Below are 23678 nucleotides of genomic sequence, written 5' to 3'. Positions count from 1 at the left end.
ATTTCTCTTCTAACTTAAAGAAAACTGGTGCAGTAACAATTTATTCGTAAAATTCCTTTAAGATACACTGAGGGTTTCCGTACACAAAGATGCGTGGAGTATATAGATTTAAAATATTTTTTAATATCTTCCTCGGATATTTCTTTAAGAAGAGTACTTATGGTATTCGCTTTAATTCTTCATAGCACGCGAAACGATTTAAATATGCTTTTCTCTAGATACAACGAGAAGTCAAGTATTTTTCCAGAAAAATAACTTTATTGGAGTTACTTTATTGCAAGTACCCTTCAGGTGAGGAAAGATAATGAAGAAATATTTAGCATATTATAATCGAAAGACATGAAAATTGGAAAAAAAGTATATATAAAGAATACATTTTATTGATGTGATTTCTTTAGCTTTGTATCTCCCTCTGGTGATTTCACTGGACGCCTACGCTTTTGACTGCAAAAATATTAAGTGCAGAATTGGCGGGAGTTATTTACAAGAAAAAAGCTTACCGTTATTATTTTTAGAAACTTTATAAAGTTGTCACGGTGAAATCGGAAAATGAAAATTTGAGAGAACTGTAACGCTAATGGGAAGATGACCAAAACAAATGTGTATCATATTGAACGAGGGATATATTGAGTTGATCACTTGAAGAGAAATTGCATTGGTACAATATAACTCACGATGTGAATTCATCCTTATCTGGTCAGTTATGGCAGACTGTAACATTTCCTGCTCTGAGGAGAAAAGGGGTTTTGCGGATTGCGAGTGTTTTGCACTAAAAGAAAACGCGCTAAATTTAAATCACAGAATTAATTAATCGCCATGGAGAAACATGTAAACAAGTAATAACCATAAAAAGAATAAGAAAAAGACAAACAAACAAAAAAACAGGCGCAAAAACTTTCTTAAAGAAGAACAGCAATTTTGATCATGAAACTGGGCATTAGAGGAGGTTAGATCTTTCAAACGCGTGAATATGTTACCTTCATTTTTTCATCGAAATTACTGTAAAGCAAAATATTATTCTTTATATTTTCAGGCATGTGGAATTAACAAATGACATCGTTTGGAGAATAGAGGGATTCAGAGGATAACAGTTTAACGGGTACAAATCAATTTTATTCTGCAACTGATTAGAGCTGTAGAGCTTATGTTATTTTTAATGAAAGATCGCCATCTTATTTTTCTTGCGGCTGACAACAATCACATTTAATTTCAGTTGAATTTTCCCGGTTAATTGTTATCAGATGTGAAAATATTTCAATGGTTTCTCTTGATTGACTCGTGGTTTAATAGTCTGCACGCGATGCAATTTCCCTAAGCCTTAAACTCCTAAAGGTGATATAACTTACCTAATACCTCATATAGGCGTGTGCATTACTGAACAAGCATGAGCTTAGGAAGGCTGTACATCGGCCAATTTCCCTCTCTACATTCTAAGCCGGGACCGAGACGAATGCTTCGTCAGCAATAGATCAAAGGATGTATCACACGATTACAAAATATATTCATGCACCATGGAATTACCAAATGAATCTGCGAGTTTCGTTGTGATTTTTGTTTTGTTTTGTTTTCATTTAGGACGACTCCGTGACCTCTGTTTTAGCCAAAAAGGCAGGAAAAGCTTTTATTCATAGGAAAAAATATATTGTTTAGTTGCGACATTATACGAGGTATTCAACAGGCAACAAGCATTTCTTTTTTTTCCTTCTGTCAGGAATCAAGGTTGGAATCGAAAGAAATATATTTTGCACTCTTGGGTGGCCGATCAGAGCACAGGTTTCCTGCTCGCTCACGGATCTCACCTTAACGTATAAATAGCAGAGAAATTAGGAAAACCTGTCAATAAAAGAAAAAATTTTAACCCCAGAACCACGGTGACTAGGATTTCTTGATCACGTATGAAAACTAAACCTCGTCAACGACACGATTAATTATCCTGGTTTTTTAAACGCTTTGGGACATCAACCACCGCCTGAATAAATTTCTGTCTTCAAATGTTCGAACTACGTATCCACAAGGTGGTTACTAGTATCATTTCCAACTGGTTATCTGTCATTCGGTTTTATTAGATGTACCTTTTCCGTCATCATTTAGTCTGTCATCGTGCGCCGCACGTCATCACGCGCCGCACGATGACAGACTAAATGAGCACAATGTTTGCGTGTCTACATCGTGCACTGGAAGATAAAACTGTGGGCTCAGTAAACGCTGATATTGGAGCAGAATCCTGTTCTGTGGGGCAAGACCACCTCAGCAGCTTCCCGGAAATTTCCTAAATTTCCCATTCACTGTAATATTGAAATAGATTCTTTTTTGATCAGCAATTCGTTCACAAATAATTTTAAAGTTCTCTTTGCTTTGCGATATCGAAATGTTGTTGTTTTTTATTTCTCATTTTCATTTCGCTCCCAGTCTACTTCCTCCGCCCAAATGTTCATATGGCCTAGTAGTGAATTAATTCGGTGGCCTACAAGATTAAGCTGTGGAGGAGTCTGTGTGTTGCGCTTGGCTTTCAATTTGTTGCAGATGAAGTTTCTTGATAACAAGAGTTTTGATGAATAGGACACTTTCCAGTGCCATCTCCTCCAGTCCCTCAAAATAATCTCGTATTCAGCGCCTTTTTCGAACTCGAAAAGATAAAAATAATCTGGAAAAGGGCCTGCTACTTCCAGTTATTCAAAATTTCGTGGCTCCTTCCAAAAAAAAATTAATGTAATATTCTCTTTACTAGAACTTAGGAATTTTTTCAAAAAAAAACTATGTCCAGCAATTTTTGATAGCTTTGAGAGAAATTTTCCATGCGCTTTGAAGAAGAGCAGAACTTACACTCGCTTTCAGGAGCCCATAAACGTGTTTCTTTACGCAATACGCTCTCGGGTGTTGGTACTGATTTGTGATGATTACGCAAACCCTCGAAGGAGCTGCTGATTTGAATAGGTTTCGCGAATTCTCCCAGCCCCACATGCGTTAAGGTGAAGGAATGAGAGAAAGAGTCTTTTATTGCATAATTTTTGATCCATGCTTATCCATGCCTACCGGATACAACTAGGTTGTGCATTGCAACTCATGCATTTTGATAAGGGACAGCCTAGAACGACGTTTCATCAGATGAAACTGCGAAAACAAACAATCAAACAAACAAATCAAAAACAAACATGACACAACCCGAGGAGCTTGACTGGAGCTGTCACACAATCACAATAGCGTGACGGAGGAAGCTTTGAGATTCTCATTCTTCTTGTATGATAAAGTATACAACGTGTTCTTTAGGTTACTTTTACCTGAGTCTCCTCTGTTCATTCTTAACCATGTAGCGCAGTAAAATCGATTCAATTTTATTTCTAGCTATGGCAGAAAGCAACCTCCCAACAACGGAAGAAGAAGTGGAAGTGAAAAATGAGTTTCCAGCCACAGGTGAGAAAAAGCAACAGGGAAAGACTTAGTTATGGTGATTTTGTACTGTTTATTAATTAAGTATATCTTAATTCTGGTGCACAATTGTAATTACACATAGTTGTGATCACTAACAAAGTTGAAATATCTTCTCGGAAATTTCAGCAACAGAGGAAAGTCAAGTTACGTCAAGTGACGCTAAATTGGATGTACACAATGCCCCTTTAGGAGGTAAGAACACCAGGTGAAACAAGGTTTTTTGAAAGACGCCCCAGTGAAGTTTTTATCACATATACATCAAAATTTGCGTATGTTCTGTGAATGTTTTTTAAAAAGAAGATTGTTTCCTCAACTTTCAAACTTTGTTACCAGAAAATGGAAAAAAAAAGGAAAGAAAAAACAACTTATTGCTCAATCCGCTCGAGCAGATAGCGTAGACATCATTATTTTTTTTAATGAAATGAAAACGAGTGCACTGTAAGTACCTCCCGTTGTCCCATACAAAGCCTTAGAAAACTTTTCTAAGGCTTTGTATAGGACAACGGAAGATACTTACAGTGCACGCATTTTCCGTCCTGTCATGTACGAACCTTTGTCACTCTCAGCCCGACGTGTCTTTTTTTATCAGAACATTCCCAAGTTTTAATCTTTTTCGGTCCTGGCTTTGCTTTGCTTTACGCATTTTTTCTCAATAACTCATGCGGTTTTATGTTCTGACTTGATCTTTTGGAAAACGTAACCAAGGTATAAAAGGATTTTGGAGAGTTTCTCGACCAAAATGTAAACCGAACAGACTTTATCTGGTTAGAGTCAAGCTACAGCTAAAACTCCTAAAAGCTTGTATACTTTAAAACAATCAAAATGCACAGACCAACTCTCCTGAAGGGCGAATATAAACAAAGTTGAGTTCAAATAGGATCTCCCAGTGAAATTTGTGATATTTTGGAAGACGTAAGCCAGGTGTAAAAGGGGTTTGGAAAGCCTCTCGACCTAAATGTAAACCGAGAAACTTGAACTCGGCTGGTAATAGCCAAGCTACAGCCCAGACTCCTAACAGCTTAACATAAAAGTTCGTTTGGAAGTATAAAGTTGGAATCACCCGTCAAGGGTCGTGTGACTTATTAATATATCATTAACGCTAAAACGGTGTGTTTTCAGGGATAGCGGAAGTATGTTTGGAGAAAGGTAACAAAGAATACAGACAAGGAGAAGCTAATAACGCCATACGCTCCTACACGGAAGGAATTCAAGTGAACTGCAAAGATAAACTACTGAACGCCAAGCTTTACAGCAACAGGGCAGCAGCTCATTTCCGTTTGGGTAGCAATTTTATTTCTAAATATATAAATCTCTCATGCAGCGTTACAAGATAATGGAATACACCATCTGCGTCAAGAAAAGGAAAACATTAGAGTCACAGCAGAAAAGAAGCATAGAAAGAGATATCACCATTTAGCAGATCAAAATTAAGCAAAGAAATGATCCTCGTAAATGGACTGCAATTTATGCAATTGCAATTTTTTTAGGCGTCTTTGCTGCAATTGCATGTGATGACCACTTTTTTAAACCTTATTTCTTGAATTTCACAGCAAACTACGGGGAATGTCTTGATGATGCAACAGTTGCTGTTCAATTGGAACCCACTTTAATCAAAGCTATTGAGAAAGGTGGGGTTTTCAATCATAAGCGTTTAACATTCTTTTTTTCTGATTTCGTCAAAAGGGGTTTGTGTTTGGTTGTGGCACGTAACTGCACTTTAAGTGTGAATTGTATCTGGTGTGTTAATGTCTGTTATGTGATGAAAAGCATGACTAAATTTTAATAACCTCTCAAATACCGCCGCCTGGTTAGTTCACGTTACAGAGCGCCGGAGGTCGAGGGTTCAAGCCCTAGACTGGACAAACATTCAGAGTCTTAAAATATCTGAGGAGAATGTGCTGCCGCCTAAGCTATGACATCTGCAAATGGTTTGGAATTCTTGTCTTGGATATGGACGAAAAACCGTAAGCTCCGTTTCCTGCATCTTCTCGGTAACTCGTAGCAGGGGACGTTCTAAACCCGGCCAGGAGGCACCTGAAAAATTGTCTTTCAAAAGTTTTAAACTGCTCAATGCAGTCTGCCGGAAAACTTTCCCGAAAAGTGCTGAAAAACGCATAAGAGCACATTAAAATTAAGAATGCGTTATGTAGATTCATCGTTATCATCATCAATTGAAGCTTAATTGGTAGCCACTTTCCACTAGCTCCTTATTGTTCCTTTTCAGGTTTTCCACGAGTTCAAATTTCTTTACTATATTTTTGTTCCCAGCTAAATGACAAATTAAGTCCATTTTATCAATACTTTTATACCTTAACAATGATTAATTACCTCGCACCACCAATCGTTCTCTCCTTTTCAGGAGCCAGAGCTTGTGTCGAACTTTGTTTGTATAAAGAAGCGAGGAGCTGGTTGCATATGGGATTGGCCGTATCCTTTAATGAACGTTTCAAACGTGATACGAGATGCAATACGCGTAATATTTCAAGGAAAATCAATACGTTCCAGACAGATTCTTTTACACATAATGTTAGCGATATTCTCTTATACTGCACTGAGCAGTTTAAAAAGGTAAATTATTCTTAAAGAATTCTTTCGATTATTCCACGAAACTCAACTTGAAAGAAAAGGCCATTTTAACTAGTTCCAAGAGTTTATGCTAAATGCCCCTCATTTTTCTGAGCATCACCATGACGACCGAACCTAAACTAATAAATGCACTTCAGAGCTAGATAACATTCTCGAATAACTTGAAACCAAATATCTTCAAGAAACCCACATACGAATTATCATTCCATTATTAAAGTTCTATCCAATACTCTCATTACTTTAAAAAATACACATTTTCACTGCATTTAAGAAAATCCGCCCGTGATTTATCTACCCTTGACACCTTTTAAGATTGAAAACAGCAACGAACATCTGCTTCAATTAATGAGGAAAACTAATGCTGAGCTAAAAGGCATAGCCAAGAGTTATTGCAATCTCGGTATCGCTTATGAAGACCAAGGACAGTTCAAAACAGCCATCACCTACCATCAACGTGATCTACAAATTGCTAAAGAAGTGGGAGACCAGACCGGAGAGGGAAGAAGTTATTGGAATCTCGGCAGCGCTTATCTAGGTCTAAAAGACTTCAAAACAGCCATCAAGTACCATCAACGTCATCTAGAAATTGCTAAAGAGGTGGGAGACAAGACCGGAGAGCGAAGTAGTTATTGCAATCTCGGCAGCGTTTATCATGGTCTAGGAGAGTTTAAAACAGCCATCAAGTACCACCAACGTCATCTAGAAATTGCCAAAGAAGTGGGAGACAAGGCCTGTGAGGGAATCAGTTATTGCCGTCTCGGCAACGCTTACGGCAGTCTAGAAGAGTTCAAAACAGCCATCAAGTACCATCAACGTCATCTGGAAATTGCTAAACAAGTGGGAGACAAGGCCGGAGAGGGAAGTAGTTATTGCAATCTCGGCATCGATTATCAAGGTCTAGGAGAGTTCAAAACAGCCATCAAGTACCACCAACGTCATCTAAAAATTTCTAAAGAAGTGGGAGACAAGGCCGGTGAGGGAATCAGTTATTGCCGTCTCGGCAACGCTTATGATGGTCTAGGAGAGTTCAAAACAGCCATCAAGTACCATCAACGTCATCTAGAAATTGCTAAAGAGGTGGGAGACAAGACCGGAGAGCGAAGAAGTTATTGCAATCTCGGCAGCGTTTATCATGGTCTAGGAGAGTTCAAAACAGCCATCAAGTACCACCAACGTCATCTAGAAATTGCCAAAGAAGTAGGAGACAAGGTCTGTGAGGGAATCAGTTATTGCCGTCTAGGCAACGCTTATGACAGTCTAGGAGAGTTCAAAACAGCCATCAGCTACCATCAACTTGATCTAAAAATTGCAAAAGAAGTGGGAGACAAGGCCGGAGAGGGAAGAAGTTATTGCAATCTCGGCAATGCTTATGACAGTCTAGGAGAGTTCAAAACAGCCATCACCTACCACCGACGTCATCTAGAAATCGTTAAAGAAGTGGGAGACAAGGACGGAGAGGGAATAAATTATTGCAATCTAGGCAACGTTTATCGAGGTCTAGGAGAGTTCAAAACAGCCATCAACTACCATCAACGTGGTCTAGAAATTGCTAAAGAAGTGGGAAACAAGGCTGTAGAGGGAAAAAGTTATGGCGGTCTCGGCAACGCTTATCACAGTCTAGGAGAGTTCAAAACAGCCATCGAGTACCACCAACGTCATCTAGAAATTGCTAAAGACGTGGGAGACAAGGACGGAGAGGGAAAAAGTTATGGCGGTCTCGGCAACGCTTATCAAGGGCTTGGGGAGTTTAAAACAGCCATCACCTACCATCAACGTTGTCTAGAAATTGCTAAAGAAGTGGGAGACAAGGCCGGAGAGGGAATCAGTTATCACAATCTTGGCGTTGCTTACAAGAGTCTTCGAAAGTTCAAAACAGCAATCGAGTACCATCAACGTGGTCTAGAAATTGCTAAAGAAGTGGGAGACAAGGCCGGAGAGGGAAATTGTTATGGCGGTCTCGGCAACGCTTATGTCAGACTAGGACAGTTCAAAACAGCAGTGGAGTACTGTCAACGTCATCTAGAAATTGCTAAAGAAGTGGGAGACAAGGCCGGAGAGAGAACCAGTTATTGCCATCTCGGCGAGAATCATCTTTTTCAAAGAGAGTTGGAAACGGCAATCGAGTGTTTTGAACGTCGCCTCGAAATATCCAAAGAACTGGGAGACAAGACTGGAGAGGCGTGCTCACTCCGTTCTCTTGGAAGAAGTTTTGAGTGCCTAGGAGATCTTGTGATGGCCTTTAACTATTATCACCTGAGTGTAGAGTTGTATGATGATATCAGGGCAAGTCTTCAACTCAACGATCGGTGGAAGATTTCTTATCGTAATCAGCACCAAAGTGCATACAAAGGTTTGTGGCGTATAAATCTCAAACAAGGTCAAGTTGTAAAGGCTCTTCTTGCCGCAGAGAAAGGACGTGCTCAAGCTCTGAGAGATCTGATGGACACAAGATATCAGCCTAAAGATTCTTCAACGCACAGCGCACCATTGAACACAGTTTTCATAGCTATTAATGGACCTTGCATTTACTTCTGGGTTCGCCTTAGTGAAGCTAACATCCAGATGAGACAGGTACACGTCAATGATTATAAGTTTGAGAATGAATTGGCATGTCTCATCCAGCAGCTGAACAAAACTGTTCTGAAGGAGATCCATGAAAATACTGTTAAAATCGAAAGTCTTCCTCCTGATTCGCCGACAGTAAAGAAAATGGCCGATGATGTGATCCGAGTTGATGTGAGGCACTCCCAATCAAGTGCTTTAAAGAAGCTGCATGACATCATCGTCGCTCCTATTGCTGACCTGATCGAAGGCAACGAGATAACATTCGTTCCAGAGGGGCAATTTTGCCTTGTGCCTTTTGCAGCGTTGCAGGACTCCAACTCATCATATCTAAGTGATTCTTTCAGAATTCGTGTGCTTCCCTCTCTGACGACGTTGCAACTAATTCATGATTGCCCAGCTGACTTTCACATGAAGACTGGTGCATTACTTGTCGGCGAGCCATGTTTCAAACACATCATCTATCAGGGAGGACTTTTGGTGCAACTTCCAGGAGCAAGGAAAGAAGTGGAGACAATCGGACGTATCCTCAATGTCTCCCCTCTCACTGGAGAAATGGCAACAAAAGATGAAGTGTTAAAACGAATATCATCAGTGGCCTTAGTTCACATAGCAGCACATGGTAAAATGGAAACTGGAGAAGTTATCCTAGCGCCAAACACCACAAGAGAAAACCCTCAGCCGCAAGAGAAAGACTATCTACTGACGATAAAAGATGTGATAGAAACTGGGTTGCGAGCTCGTCTGGTTGTACTTAGCTGCTGTCACACTGCTCGTGGGGAGGTCATGGCCGAGGGTGTGGTCGGCATGGCGCGTGCACTTTTGGGTGCCGGTGCTAGATCTGTTGTGGCAACCTTGTGGGCGATTGGCGACGAGGGAACCCTGGAGTTCATGAGTTTCTTCTACGATGCACTTTCCAAAGGCAAGAAAGCAAGTGAAGCTCTCCATCAGGCCATGAAGTGTATGAGAGAAATTGAAAAGTTCAAGGAGGTGTTTTACTGGGCACCATTTGTACTCCTTGGCGACGACGTCAGCTTGGATTTCAAGGATATTAGAAACCGAAACAAGTAAATATTCTGTTTATACATTCTATTCGATACAAAGTTACCTTAAATCATAATTATAGCCTATGTATGAGCAGTAATACAAGCGTGTTATTTTCCTTTCAGTTGGGTTACGAATTTAGTTTTTGCTCCGGCAAATTGAGATGCGGGAAAATCAAGTAAACACCTTTACGGTGATGCCATTCTTGTTTGTAAACATGATAGGAGTAAAAAAGAAAATTTCTTTTAAAAAAATCCTGTTGTGCAACGTATCGTTTCATGTGCTAGGAAATATTTCATGGAAACTTAACCATCCTCCCTAAACTTGGTTTTTTTTTATTCTTCAGTTAAGGCAGTGAGCACTGGAGTCCCAGGGTGGTTTCGGATACCTGCAAACGCTGATATTTGGACCAGAAACCAGTAAGCTACTTATGAAATCTTGCTCAAGAGTCTTCTTTCCAAAGCAGGAAGAACCAAAAGACGGCCAAAGTCAAGTTTAACAAGAGAACCGATTTCCTTTGATTCAAAAGTTGACTTTTTGCTTGTCTGAACTGCTCTTAAGAGCTTGATCTTTGATATCCTGTTGAGACTTCTGTTTTCTTTCTTTCTTTCTTTTTTATATGATGTCTTCAAATTCTCATGACTAAATAGCTCGCTATGTAAAAAGTTATTTTCAATCTAAGTATTACTTACTAAGAGGACTAAGGCGTTACGTCTACGTCGAAGTTGAAACGTCTTGAAAACGTTTCCACAGTTTTTTTTACAGATTTTTCTCAATCGGTTTTTGTCTCACAAGTGATGTAAAGCTGTTACAGCCAAGTGCGTGCGCAGAGAATTTCCATGGAAGTTGGAAAATAATTAGTTGTAGGATTGCTCCATTATCTTATTTTATGTCAGATAGAAATTTTGATTGACTTTTCGAGGATTTGTAGTCAGTCATTGGTACTTAAAGTTAGTTTCTGCCGATCAGAATTTGGTTTATCTGGCCTTAAAATGACAGATTTTGGCCGTAATGGCCAGGGTTTAGTCTTGGTATTGGTTAATTTTCTGAGATTTCTCCTTTAATTTTGAATGCGATAAATTGTAATTTTTTACACAATGCATTTTAAGAATATTGTTTAATCTTATCGTCCAAGGCAAAACGACAAGTTTTATTTTATAATTTAAGTTACTGCCTACAAAGCATTGAAGGAAGCTCAGAACGAGCTAGAAAGTTGGAGCCAAATGATTTTATTAAGTTTCTCCGATTAGATTGTTTACTTATTATCTAAGTACAATAAAATAACATTTAAATGTGAAACGATAAAACAAGTCGCTTGGCATTTTGTTAGAATGGAAGAGTTAATAACAAAGGGAAAAAATTTCTGCATCAACCTGCATAACTTGTTGTTTAAAGTACTGAGCGCGCCTGTGTCTTATTCGCTCAATAGCTTTCAGCCATTTCTTTCAATAATTTTATTGAATGAGAGGTGAACTTCCATATTTTCTGACTCTATAACTGCTAGTACTGATCAGTGGCAGCCGTTTCCTAGGATGTCACGCGACGCACTTCTTTAGCGCGTTATGCGACAGATATGATGTTTTGTCACATCTTACCGTTTGAAGTAGTGAGCGCACCTATGTCTAATTCGCTCAACTTTTGCCGATTTCCACGGATAGAGTTATTAAATGAGATATAAACCTCGATTTTTTCAGATTTTATATCTGTTAGTTTCATTGGCAGCCGTTCCTTAGAATGTCACGCGACGCGCTTCTATAGCGTGTAAAGCGACATGATGTTTTGTCATATATCTTTAAAGAGACAAGGAAAAATAAATTACCTTTCACTTTGGGAGATGGTGCTTCATTCCCTTTATAGAAAGAGTCCTCATTGTGGGAGGTGCCCTAGGTCGGTGTGGTTCCTCGAGTGTAGAAAATATTGATAAATTTTTTTTCCACGATTGCAAACTTAACTAAAACAGCGTAACTTACTTAAAACTGAGGAGGGCCGACAGAGGAGAACTCTTTACGGCTAACGGTTAAAATTATGGCCATTTTTCTGCTGCGGTTAACTCAGAATAACACAAACTAACACTTTCTAGGAAGGAAGGATTTCTAAGGTTGATTTTTGCTATAACTAAGGGTTAAAATTTTGTCAATTTTTACGCCTAACAGCTAGTTTTTTTGACCGATTTATGAACCCTATTATGAACCCTTTTAACCCTACGGGGACCCTCGATTGGGTGACATGCGAGATGTGAAATGAAAACGGTTTAAGAGGGTGGCATTTTCAACTCGAATTTGGAATCAGACCTTTTAGGGAAAAACAAGCCGTGAAAAATCCTGGAGGCGTGGATTAACCTGGGAGAGACGGGCGTGGGTACGCATTCCTTTTATGTTCAATCTGAGATACTTAATGAAGCCCACGCAAAAAATAAAATATATCTTGCGAGATATTCACCGGCGTCAAGGCGAGCAGGGATAAATTTCTTTCCCTCTTTAGTACCTTGTACCGGATCTGAAAAGTCAGTAAGCCCTGATATTTAGACTTCACACCAGATCTAAAAAACTGCGACAACGTAAATGTTTCAGCAGAAAATCTCTACTGACGATGGTATATATTTTAATCATTTTCGAAAAAGAGCCATGGAAAGGGGGGAAGGGTGGGTCGAGGTTCCGTTTATCCCCCCGGGTTGGGAGTGCAAACAGCTACGTTGTTTCATAGGTAGCATCACAGGACGGAATCTCAAGAATCTTAGAGCTACGATATCAGAAGGTAAAGATGAGAATTTCCCTGAGAAATTACTGGACTTCGGCTTCTTTCGTCTTCTTAGATTTTCTCTTCGTGCTTCATAACTCTACTCCATCTACCCACCTTATAACAGTTTTTTAGTATATGCCACACAGGTGAATAGAGCTCTTCGCGTGAGCTGATTGGCTAATTCGGAATTAATAGTCGAACCTGTATTAACCGGTCGGTTGTAAAAGTCCCAATTTTTTTCCTCTTATGCACTGTCACTTTCTCTCTCGTGATGCCGGTGAGGAGATTTGTACCAGGGAGCCAGCGGGAATTCGACCAGGATCCCCGCGCGGATAAAAACGGGCAAGCAAAATTGAATGAAATCCGGTTTTGCCGGTAGTTCCACGAATTCAATGTTTCACTCATACCTCACTTTCCACTTCCGCTAATTTTTTTTTTTTCCGAGAAAGATCAGAAGTCTTCACGATGTTAGAGTTCGTTAGTTGTATATAAATATATTCGCACCTGTGAAAGAAATCGGCCTTCGCCAAAACACTCGTGTGGTTAATGCTCACAGATGTCTGTTAACTACGTATTCTTTCTTGCCGCTGAGTCTTTGCTCCTCTTCAAACCCTCACCTTCCTTCCCAAGTCTTTCCCCTAATTGGTATCGTGCACCAATTTTTACTTTTCTTACTTTCGTAATAGTTAAAGGAGAACAACAAAAAACCAAAAATAAAAAATAAAAAACAAACACAAATAAAAAACAAAAAACTTCCGCTTAAAACGCTTAAGCAAACCGCAATAATTATTTATTATTTTTCGCTTTTTTTTCTTTCTTATATACTTGGCTTTTAGACTAAAGTAAACTGCTTGCTCTTTTTGTATATATTACTTTCCATTACCTGATATATTACCTTTAGAAAAAAACCATCAAATTTAAATGTACCCAAGAAAATTAATCAATATTTAGAACCGTTATCGTTTACAGAGAAATAGATTTCCTAAAACTTATTTTCAATTTCAAATTTTACCATTTGCCTCTCCATGTTTGCCAGACAATATAATTCCCATTTCCGAAGCCAGCAATGAAAACCCACAATTTTAAATTGTTTTTCAATAAGTACCTTGTGTGCTTCCTTGCTCACTTCTCTACCACAATCTACGTGTTTAATAAAGTTTAGCCCAGAATTTAGGGTAGTTTCCATTAAGGGAGTAACATTTTGACTCCAAAAATTTAAAATGCAAAAAACCAAAAAAAAAAAACAACAACAACGACAACAACGACACCCAGATACAGACTATATTATACTGTGGAAACAAACGAAGGAGACCTTTATCCCAAGCTATAGCAGATCTCCGGAAAAGTGAACCATAAGGAAAGAACAGTGTTCTTCCTTCTGAGTTAATTTCAAAGTTTTTTACTGGAATGTTAAAGTTGACGCTTCCAAGAGTTACAACAGATGCCGTGAAATGTTGGCCTTGGCGGCGGTACTTGATAAAAGATGGGTTGCGTAGAAGAGTCACGGCCAGGAACCAGCGGTTGACAGCCTTTTGAGACATGCGCGGCTGACGGGGCTCCCGACTAGGGCCTGAAAGACAAAGAGAGAGGAACGGCAATATAAGCTGCGTTTGAGAGGTTTGGACGAGATCTGGAGGGACCTCGTCGAGTATTTCAAATTAATTACTCTTCAAAAAATTAGTTCATGGCAACAAAGGAATCATAGCAATAGAGAAAAATAGGCCAAAAGGTTACACAGCAGGGATGTTTCTTTTTCTCCTCATGAAAAGCCTTAAAACTGTTTCATATCACCCAGAATACAATAATTTTTTTTAAGGTCGGCTTTAAAAGTAACAGTCAGTGAGATACGTTTTAGTTCCTCAAAAAGCTGTGCAAAGTGGCAAAGAAGAAAGCCTAACTTTCAATATTCTCGCGCGACCACAGAATGGATATGAAATGAATAGTAACCAACAGAACATGGTAAGTTTCTTCTCAATATTACCCATTTTTTACCAAATCTGACTTAAGGAATGGGGTACGTTTTCTGCCAAATTTTCCACGATTTCACACTAATAACGACGCTTAACAAAAGAAAATTATGTATTTCTTGCCCTCCGTGGAAAGATCATTTCTAGTGTTCTCATTGGTTGCTGAGTGCCGGTTGCCATCCTAGGAATGCATCATCTCATCCGAGTTGTGATTCTGGAGTCAGTTTACTTACGCTCTTCCAGTAGCTGGTAATCTTTTTGTCTGTCAATAAGCAACTGACAGAACACCAGCATCAAGGGATGTCTGTGGGAAACCAGCACAGTTAGAAAACCAAGGTATGCGACAAAAGCTAGAAATAAAATTAAGAAATTTTGAAGTGAGAGTCGAAGGTTGTCCAGGATCCCATAGGTTATGCTTTAGTTAGCACAATGACAACTCTATAAATCTCGTGCAACCCTCTCGAACAATCAGACGTGAAGCTATTACGAATCGCTACTAAGCCACTACCGTTTGCTGCGTTCTAAGCAATTTGTTGGATCTTGTCACTGAGGAATTTCTGCTTTCCTCTTCCTTTCGTCGCTGAAATCTTATGAACATTAATTCATTGGTTAAAAGCTGTTTTAGGAAACAGTGAACAACACGGCAGCAGAATAGGTCTGTATGCTGTATCTCCCTTCACATAGCCTCTGCCACTTATAAATTGCCTGTACTGGGCGCGTGCTACGTACCTTTGTCCTAAGTCTGAAAACCCTGCATCAGTGATGTTCGATCGATACGAGAGATGAAAATCACTCCTTAAAGCATGCCCTTTAGAATTCGCATAAATGCAGAGAAAATTCCAAGAATTATGTTGTAGAAGAAGAAAAAGTACGACATGACGGAGAAAAGCCGTCTGAAAGAGAGAGAAAGAGACCAAATATAAAGTGGGCACGATACAGGCTAAGTATTTTAAGCTAAGTGACCCATAAGCAAGATGTGAATCTAGGAGAATTACTAATTAACCTGGATGTAACCAGTACAACACACATCAAACCAACAACCACAACTACAGCAACAACAACAACCATCACAGCAGCGAAAACAACAACACCCATTACCACCACAACAAAATGAATAACAACAATAAACACCCAAACAACGATAACAATGTAGATATATGCTAAAAATCTTCTTATCAGAGACGTCTCTGTCGGCGAGTTTTTGCGTCGACGTTCAATTAATTTACTGCAGCTTTGTATTGAATGTTCTCTCGGCGAGGCGTGAGTTGACCACTAAACATACAACAGTATATGACATACAATTAACACAATAATAAAATTTGCTACGCCATTGGTCATCAGCAGCCAAATAGGACCGAGCGGAGTCCAATTCGGTCTAGTCGTAACAAAATTTAAGAAAGAAACTAGACATCGGTTGAGGTTGCAAGCAACAGTTAACTCGGCGAAATGCGAGACAACAGTCCATGACGTATTCTATTGACTTACACAGGCATGAGGTGTTAACTGTCCCTTTAACTGTCCTATTACACTGTCCAATTAGAAACATGACACTGTCCTATTAGTGCTCAAATCGGGCTGGTGACAACCAATTACGTTCGAGAATTTCGCTATAGGTTTGATTAGTGCACTAATGGGACAGTGTACGGTTCACGTTATGCTTGTAAGTAGCCATTTGACGCAGCATGCTTGTGTGACTATACGCGTTATATGCGTGCTGTTATAATTTTTTCAATCACTTGATGAATTACAGACCGAATTGGAGTGCACTCTGTCAAGCCTAGTACTAGTCATAAATGCCTGCACGTGTTTTTCATGAGTAGATCAGTTGTTCAAGGCGTACGTATCACACAACAAGAGATTCAGCTCAGACTGATATACAACAATACCTGTTATCAATTGTGACGAGGATTTTTGGATAAGTCGAGTCACGGAAGACGAAATGTGTTAGAAACAACTGGAACAACATCAAAAAAAATAGCCGAGGCTAAAGTGGGTCTGTAAAAAAAACATTCCATGAGTACTAGATTGCGTCTTTCGAAAAGCCCTTAAGTCTCACAATAATTATGAAATTATGATTATAATTAAAAATCCAGCTTAGCCACGAAATCCTGATCCTGCAAATATGTTGTTGTATCTTGTTTTGATGCTTAAACAATCTTTAGAGTTGCATTCTTCATGTAATAGAATATTTTTCAATCGAGTGTCGAAAGTAATCGATGATTGTTGTGATTTTGCTTAACTTCGCCGTGTGATTGGTCCAGAAAGCTCGCGCCATCTTCTCAACCAATCAGATTCAAAACTTGAACGAATCGTGATTTGGTCACTCGTGTTTTCCCGCCTTTTACGCAGTTCGCCCACAACGATCAAAGATCATAATAACCATACGACAACAATCTGATGCAGTCATATGACTCTCATTCTTAAGATTCAAATCGATACAACATATACATCGGTAATACTTACAACAAAGCAATTCCGGTTTTTTTCGAATGTTTCCATAATCCTGGGATGAACAATTCTTTCGATTTGAAAACGATTGCCGGAGCAACAGCCGCAGTTTACAGAAAAATTGTCAAGGCGCCAAAACCTAGAAAAGAAACCAAGATAAAACATCAAAGAGCTGCATGGTGAGATCACATTAGTACCAAGAGCACTGCGAAATTACGAGCCCATCTTATAGTATTAACAATGACTTAAAATTTAAAGGTTCATGAAATACTATTACTTCCCTTTAACGACCGCGTTGCTTCTCAGCTATGGAGAAATCATAAACAATCTGAATCTCTTTAAATTCAAGTTTTGGCAACAACATAAAGGAGTCGTTTCATGAATCTACGGCAAAAATTCACTCAAACGCGACAACTCTGTAGGAGAATAAAAGTCACTGCGGAAAAAAAACGTTGAATAGCCCTCTTAAAGGACCACGCAAACTTTATTCTCAGAATTTCTGACACCTACTATTGCGTACTTCCTTAGTAAATCTGTATCATGTTCAAACAGGGTCAATGTCAGTATCTAAGAAATTGCGCCCCCACCCCTCCCCTAACCCAACATTAACCCTAACTTGTTATCAGTTGACTGTTGTTGGGTTAGGGGAGGGGTAGGTGGCAATTGCTTTGACACTGATGTCGATCATTCAAACGAACAAATGAACAAACAGAAGATTTGCATTTAAGATACTGTATGACATCAAATTCATTTTTTATACCAATCAATGTGTACGCTATCTGATATCCAGAAAATCGGAGACTCTTCCACTAGCAAAGAAAAAAAGGTAACAATAAAATCTTAATGACACTCTAATGCACAAGACATTGGAGATAATTATTCTAGCCACATACAGTGCGCTTGTCACATGACAAGCTGTGTAGATGGCTTGATTCAGAAGTCTTAAGGTCCAACCAAGGACTCACACAATTTAATCGGGTCTAGAGTTCTTGAAAATCTTCCGTTTTCTATCATCGTCATTTTATTTCTGTCGTTTTCTTGTGTTATCATTTGTAGTAGTATCTTAAATACTAGTGCTATCATTGTCATCATCGTCATGCCGCAATGATTCGATTCAGGACCGAAGCGCTTACTTACTTTTGGTACTTCAAGAAAGGGCGCTTGTTCGAAACAGGGCGCTTGTTCGAAACAGGGCGCTTGTTAGGGACAGGGATCATTTTTTGGGTTTTTGCTTTTGAGAAACAGCAAAATGTAAGGAACAGGGCTTTGATGTTCATTTGAAAAGCATCAAGTAGACTGGGAAATGGATTTGTTGTTCCAGGATCCATCCTGACTACAACGACTAGCCAAGCCATCATTGCAAAATTTGCTGACAAAATCATTTGTTTGAAAGAACTATGAACTCACGTGAACATAATTGTTGAGACTGAGAAGAAGACCACCGTTTTTTTTATAGAGGCTTTAACCCCTTACATCCTAACATGACAATGCATATTAGCCATACTGTTCTCTATACATTTCCTAAGATGCCGACAGGGAAAAATCATGTAAAAACCAAGAGTTTCTTTAACTGGTGATCATTTCCTTTGTTCTCATGACCTTAATGTTTGATTCAGGGGGATATTCTGAGAAGAAATTAGATGTTAGTCACTCTCAGGGGTTAAAGGGTTAAGTGAACAATTGAAGAAAGATGAACTAAGGTTGATCTCAATGTTCGCACATTCTAACAGTGTCTGTATTCGATATAGGGGCGCTTGTTGTAATGAGGGTGCTTATTCAGTAGGGGGTGCTGGTGATTAGTAAAAAAACAGAATCGAGGGGGCGCTCACAAGCCGGACGGGACGCTTAATGAAACGAGGGCGCTAAATCGAATCATAACGGTTATCTGTATCTTCATCATCCTTTATATCATTAGAATTATGATAACGGTTAATTATAATTATCATTATCATCATCGTTATTATTTTTTTTTTACCATGATCGCAATTTCATTCAAAATATGGTATCTAGTCGACAACCGTCGCTTTGTAGCGAAATTCGGACAGTTCTTACCCAGTTTGGGCAAAGGCAGCTCAAGTTTACATACAGTCACCGTTAATATGCAAACATATTTACTTTGTGCAGTGGGCGAAATATAAGGACTTGTCTGGAAACGAAAAGTCGCCTTCTCGACCTAAAGATCTGAACTAGTTTTCAGTACAAATAAAGTTACCTAGCTATTCCTATGTAACGTAACAAACCGACCTTACGTTTAACATACTTAACATGGAAAACATACTTTCTTAGTAAGGGTGCGAAACAACTCAACCGACTGGGTAAGAATGGTCCTGGAAACGACCGGTATCAAAAAACATAGCGCGCACTTTTGAACAGGGAGTTTAAGAAAACCACGGCAGCGAAAGCGACGGCGACGGGAACGACACAAAACGTTTAATAAACTGAACAACGGCTGTGAACGTGGGTAAAAAATCTTTGTAAATTTCTTTGCGCAAATCTACAGAACAACAACGTGAAATGACCCAAATTTGCGTTCTCTGGAGAACGTGAACGGCGACGTCTATTTTTTTTTAAACTTCCATTTCTAATTTAACGCAGTGTTCCATATTCAGTTTCGACATATTTTGACAGCGAGAAAGAAAGTACATGACTTATACTAAGAGTATCGCGAGATTCGTAGGTAAAATACAAGTTCATTTTCTGCTGGTTAAAAAACGCACAAATTTGTCCACATTAAGTTTTTAATTCATATCTCAACAAATATTTACAGGAATAACACCTACAATATGTCATTTTAAAGTGTATAGAATGGGCTTCTCAGGGAAAAAAATTTATCATTGAAACCCTGGACTTTCCTAAAAAGTAAAATTTAAAACACAAAATAAGTAAGACATAGTGTAAAACTTGAGGTCAAAGTCACTTTTCCTCATAGGTATAGGTTACTTAAGATTAATTGATAGCAGAAGTTAATTATTAATATCTCAGCAACATTTCCTGAAAATCTGAAAGAAAAAGAATAAATAATGAATTTTTTATGAATTTTTATGTGCACCCATGTCATTCCAAAAAAATTAGCAAAAATTTGTCCACATTCAGTTTTAATTCATATCTCAACAAACATTTACAGGAATAACACCTACAATATGTCATTTTAAAGTGTATAGAATGGGCTTCTCAGGAAAAAAAAGAATTCATCATTGAAACCCTGGACTTTCCTAAAAAGTAAAATTTAAAACACAAAATAAGTAAGACATAGTGTAAAACTTGAGGTCAAAGTCACTTTTCCTCACAGGTATAGGTTACTTAAGATTAATTGATAGCAGAAGTTAATTAACCAAGCGCTGTCGTCGTTTCTTAAACTTCCTATTATCTGTCAGTTAACCACAGTACTTACCACTGAAGCTGCAGGTGTCAAGAGCAGGTCCTTTGAAAATGTTGCTTGCCCTTGATACAACTGAGGCACGTGTTCTCTGAAATAAATTTTAAAACATTGGTCGTGAACGTGTTGGTTCAGAAATCGTTTACAACAACAACTCCATTTTGCAAGGGTGCATAATTGCCACGGAATACTTTAATTTAATAACCAGTATAAAATAGAGTCAAAAATAATAAATAACAACAATAATAACGAAGAAAAAATGAAAAGGACCCTCAAGCAGAAGTGCGTGCAAGGATATAAATTGAAAAAAAAAGTATATATATATATATTGTGGGAGGAAAAAGACAAATAAACTACCAGTTCATCCCTACAGACCTGTTTCGTGGTTGCCCACTCATCAGGAGATTTAATGAGAATAATCTTTACCATCGCTTATATACAATATAATCTAATTCATGCAGCGCGAAATTTAACAGTTTAGTTGTTGCGTAGGAGGGCTTTTTTGTTTCTGTGGCGGCTGGAAGACACGCGTTCATTACATTTGTTTAGTGTGGATAGTTTGGGTCGGCAGATGATTAGGAATTTTTCGTTAAGGCAGGGATTTCATCTTTTACTTGAGTTGTTGTACGGCGAGCGTGATGAGAGAATGCGCCAGGAAATAAAGTGCTCGATGTTGTTGTCTTTGAGGGTCCAGATGTGCTTGCTGAGTTCGGTGGAGTTTCTGTGTTTGGCGTGATGGAATGATGCGGTGTGGTTTCTTTATCTTGTTTTGAAGTCGTTTTCTGTGATTCCGATGTAAGTTTCTGTCGTGCTGTTGTCTTTGCGTGTGACGGTGGCTTGGTAAATTATTGATGGTTGCAGGCAGTTCCCGTCGGGCAAGCATGCGTTCTTTTGTCGGCAGTTGTATGTCTTGTTATTAATGGTAGCGGCGGCGGCGGCGTCATCAGCCTGTATAGATGCGGTTAGGATGCGTTTGTCATGATTGTCGATTATTTGTTTCGTGTTGTTCATGCAGTTGTAACTGATCTTGATGGTGTTTCGGTTGAAGATTTTTTTGACCTTGTGATCTTTGGGAAAGTGCTTGTCTACTAGGCGAGGAATTTGTGTCCGATGTTGGTGCTGGTGTTCTTGCTAAAAGGAGGGTTGTACCAGAGGATGTTATTGCGTTTTCGGTTTTCCGTTTGCTTGTTTTGGCTGGTTCGTACTGTAGTGTGTAGTGGTATCCACTTTCGTCGAGTGCTTTCTAGTATAGAGGGGCGGCTTGGTCAAAGGATGCTTTGTCAGATGATAGGGACGACAGTTGTTTGTTGATGTCGGCGGGAATGTTCTTTATGGTGATTGGCGGGTGGTTGCCCTCGCAGTATTGCAGAGAAGTATTCGGCTTTGTAAATGGCTGATAAGTGCTTCGGTTAAGGTTAAATTTAGATGAAAACTCACTGATGGCATTTCATGAAGTGGACCAACATCAAAAGAGAAATGAAAGCAGACAAGACAAGTACTGCTTCTATCCCACCTGCAAAGAAAATTTTAAAAAAAATTACCATAAAATTTACCACCTAACCAAGCCTATTTACTCATCTGTCGTTCGTAATAGTTTTTCCTGTTTAACTGTCTTATTAGCAGTTGTTTGAAGCCCTGAGTTAGGATTGTATATTTTCATTTTTGGTTGGTGTGTCTGCTGGTTTGTTTTCCTTTCCTGTTGGTCTGTTTCAGCAAGGTTTGGGTCGGGTAGAAAATGGGAAGGAGGTTGACTCGGGTCGAAAACAGAAAAGAGGTTTGGGTCAGGTCGAAAACAGGAGTGAGGTTTAGGTCGCGTCGAAATTTGCGTCGGGTAGAAAACGAGAGGAAGGTTTGGGTCGGGTTGAAAATAGGAGGCAAGTTGTACCGCTCTGCCTATGCCCCTTCATTGCAGATATGTCCTCTGACGTAATGTGATACATTGGCCAATCATATCTTGTGATCTATCGCGGCTTGGAACTGGTTAAGAGACTCCGTTGTAGTTCTGTCTTTAAGCAAAAGTACTCATTCAAGGGGGTCGGAATAAGTGGAAAATTTGACCAGTATTTTCCAGTAACAACGGATGAACAACCTCCCACTGATTTCAAGAAAACTCGTTATCCGCATGGTCATTGCGAACCAGATCATTGGCCTCTCACACTCACAGTACTTACCTTGAAGTTCTAACGTTTCTTCGTTGACGCCACGTGATCGCATTGTTGTTATAACCTAAACGTGGAAGAGCAACTTGCCGCGAAAATAATTGAGTTAAATTTTTAATGCCCGGCTGATTTCTACTGAGAGAATACTGTTATTTTCCTGAGAATTCTGTGCTTAATATTCGATGCAGGCTTTTCCCTCATAAGCTGTCAGGCGATAGAGATGTCAAGCGAATACTTTAACTATGGAAAAAACCCATTTTACAACATTAATCTATCTAAATAAAATTTATATATAGTATGTTGTCAGAGTTTGGTATCCAACCCTGCTAGATTATCAATTTTAACCACTTACGAAATTGATCTTGGATACGGGAGTTCCGTCATGTGAGCGATCTTCGTTTCTCTGGCTAAAAGCGTACCCCGGATTCCGTCGCCTCCCTGGAAAAGAAAAGTTAAAGATATTTTGTCAGCAGTAAAAGCTTCCACACAAACTTTAACAACAGTTACCCTTATCTGGGGATGGTTCCACACAATTTATGAAGTACAGAGCAGGAGCAAACAGTAACTCCTCCCCAACCTCCATCCTTGGACAGCTTTTCATAGCCAGCGTACAAAACTATGAGATGATTATCACGAAAATCGCGACTTAACGATGAAATATCGTGCCGTATGAACACATGTCTTGTATATGTCGAAAGTAACCATTATCGCTTTGTTTATGCTTTCATTCGCTCGATGATTGGTTAAGAAATCTCGCACCAATCTGTCAACCAATCAGATTCAAAACTAAAACCAATCATGACTTGGCCACTTACGTTTTCCCGCGTTTCAGGATGTTTGGTAGTTTTTTACTTGAACTTTTCATATGGCTCTGAAAGGTATATATCGTTTCAACTCAGCGATATACATTATCGTTACGTACCTTGTTTCCTTTTGCAGATCTCTAGGAACGTTTCAATTTTCTTTCGCTTATTTTGCGAGAGAGTGGTGGTTTTTTATGTTATCCTTTAAGGCGGACATTGGCGCACGGCTAGCCAGAATTAATCACCTCGCACATGCCCGATGTTAAACTGCTGTGTGCCGTGTTCCTCACAAGTGACTCACCCTTCTATCAGATAGGAACCACTTCTTTTCCACCTCACGATAGAACAGGATACCGAACCTCATCCAAATGAATACAAGGCAAAGTTTGATTGGAACTGACACCAGATATGTCAGGTAAAATAATTCCTTCTGTTACTTTCCCCTGGTGAAAAAAAAAAAATTAATAAATAAGTAAATAAAATAAAAGAGTAAAAAATATATATGAATCAATAATTAAATGGGGGCCGGTCATTATTCATCACCTGAAGGAGGGGGTGGGGATTG

General features: G+C 39.1%; 2 protein-coding genes and 1 pseudogene across 2 annotated transcripts in view; 2 read left to right on the top strand and 1 right to left on the bottom strand.

The window, feature by feature from the left end:
* Positions 1-3344: 3344 nt before the first annotated feature.
* LOC149051961 (uncharacterized) overlaps positions 3345-23678 on the top strand; it is a 193801-nt gene continuing 173467 nt past the window's right edge. The window contains exons 1-3 of the mRNA XM_089180023.1: positions 3345-3411; positions 4549-4710; positions 4980-5057. Of these exons, the coding sequence (XP_089036149.1) occupies positions 3345-3411; positions 4549-4710; positions 4980-5057 (307 nt within the window). The remainder of the gene's footprint in view (positions 3412-4548; positions 4711-4979; positions 5058-23678) is intronic.
* Positions 5666-11363, top strand: LOC149051972 (uncharacterized). Its single transcript, XM_089198542.1, has 3 exons — positions 5666-5856; positions 6328-9644; positions 9968-11363. The coding sequence occupies exons 1-3, from the start codon at positions 5746-5748 to the stop codon at positions 9969-9971; spliced, it is 3432 nt and encodes a 1143-aa protein (XP_089054668.1). The 5' UTR covers positions 5666-5745; the 3' UTR covers positions 9972-11363.
* LOC149051971 (receptor for retinol uptake stra6-like) lies at positions 12390-16293 on the bottom strand (annotated as a pseudogene).

The sequence above is a fragment of the Pocillopora damicornis genome, chromosome 1 (assembly GCF_964200805.1).
Source record: "Pocillopora damicornis chromosome 1, jaPocDami1.2, whole genome shotgun sequence".
Taxonomy (NCBI): Eukaryota; Metazoa; Cnidaria; class Anthozoa; order Scleractinia; family Pocilloporidae; genus Pocillopora; species Pocillopora damicornis.
The sequence above is the reverse complement of the archived record's forward strand: the minus strand, read 5'-3'. Positions and strand labels throughout refer to the sequence as shown.

Excerpts from the sequence above, each read along its gene's own strand:
- LOC149051972 (XM_089198542.1), top strand. The coding sequence starts at position 5,746 with ATGATTAATTACCTCGCACCACCAATCGTTCTCTCCTTTTCAGGAGCC. Across the intron at positions 5,857-6,327 it reads GGTTGCATATGGGATTGGCC|ATTGAAAACAGCAACGAACA; the intron begins GTATCCTTTAAT and ends ACACCTTTTAAG.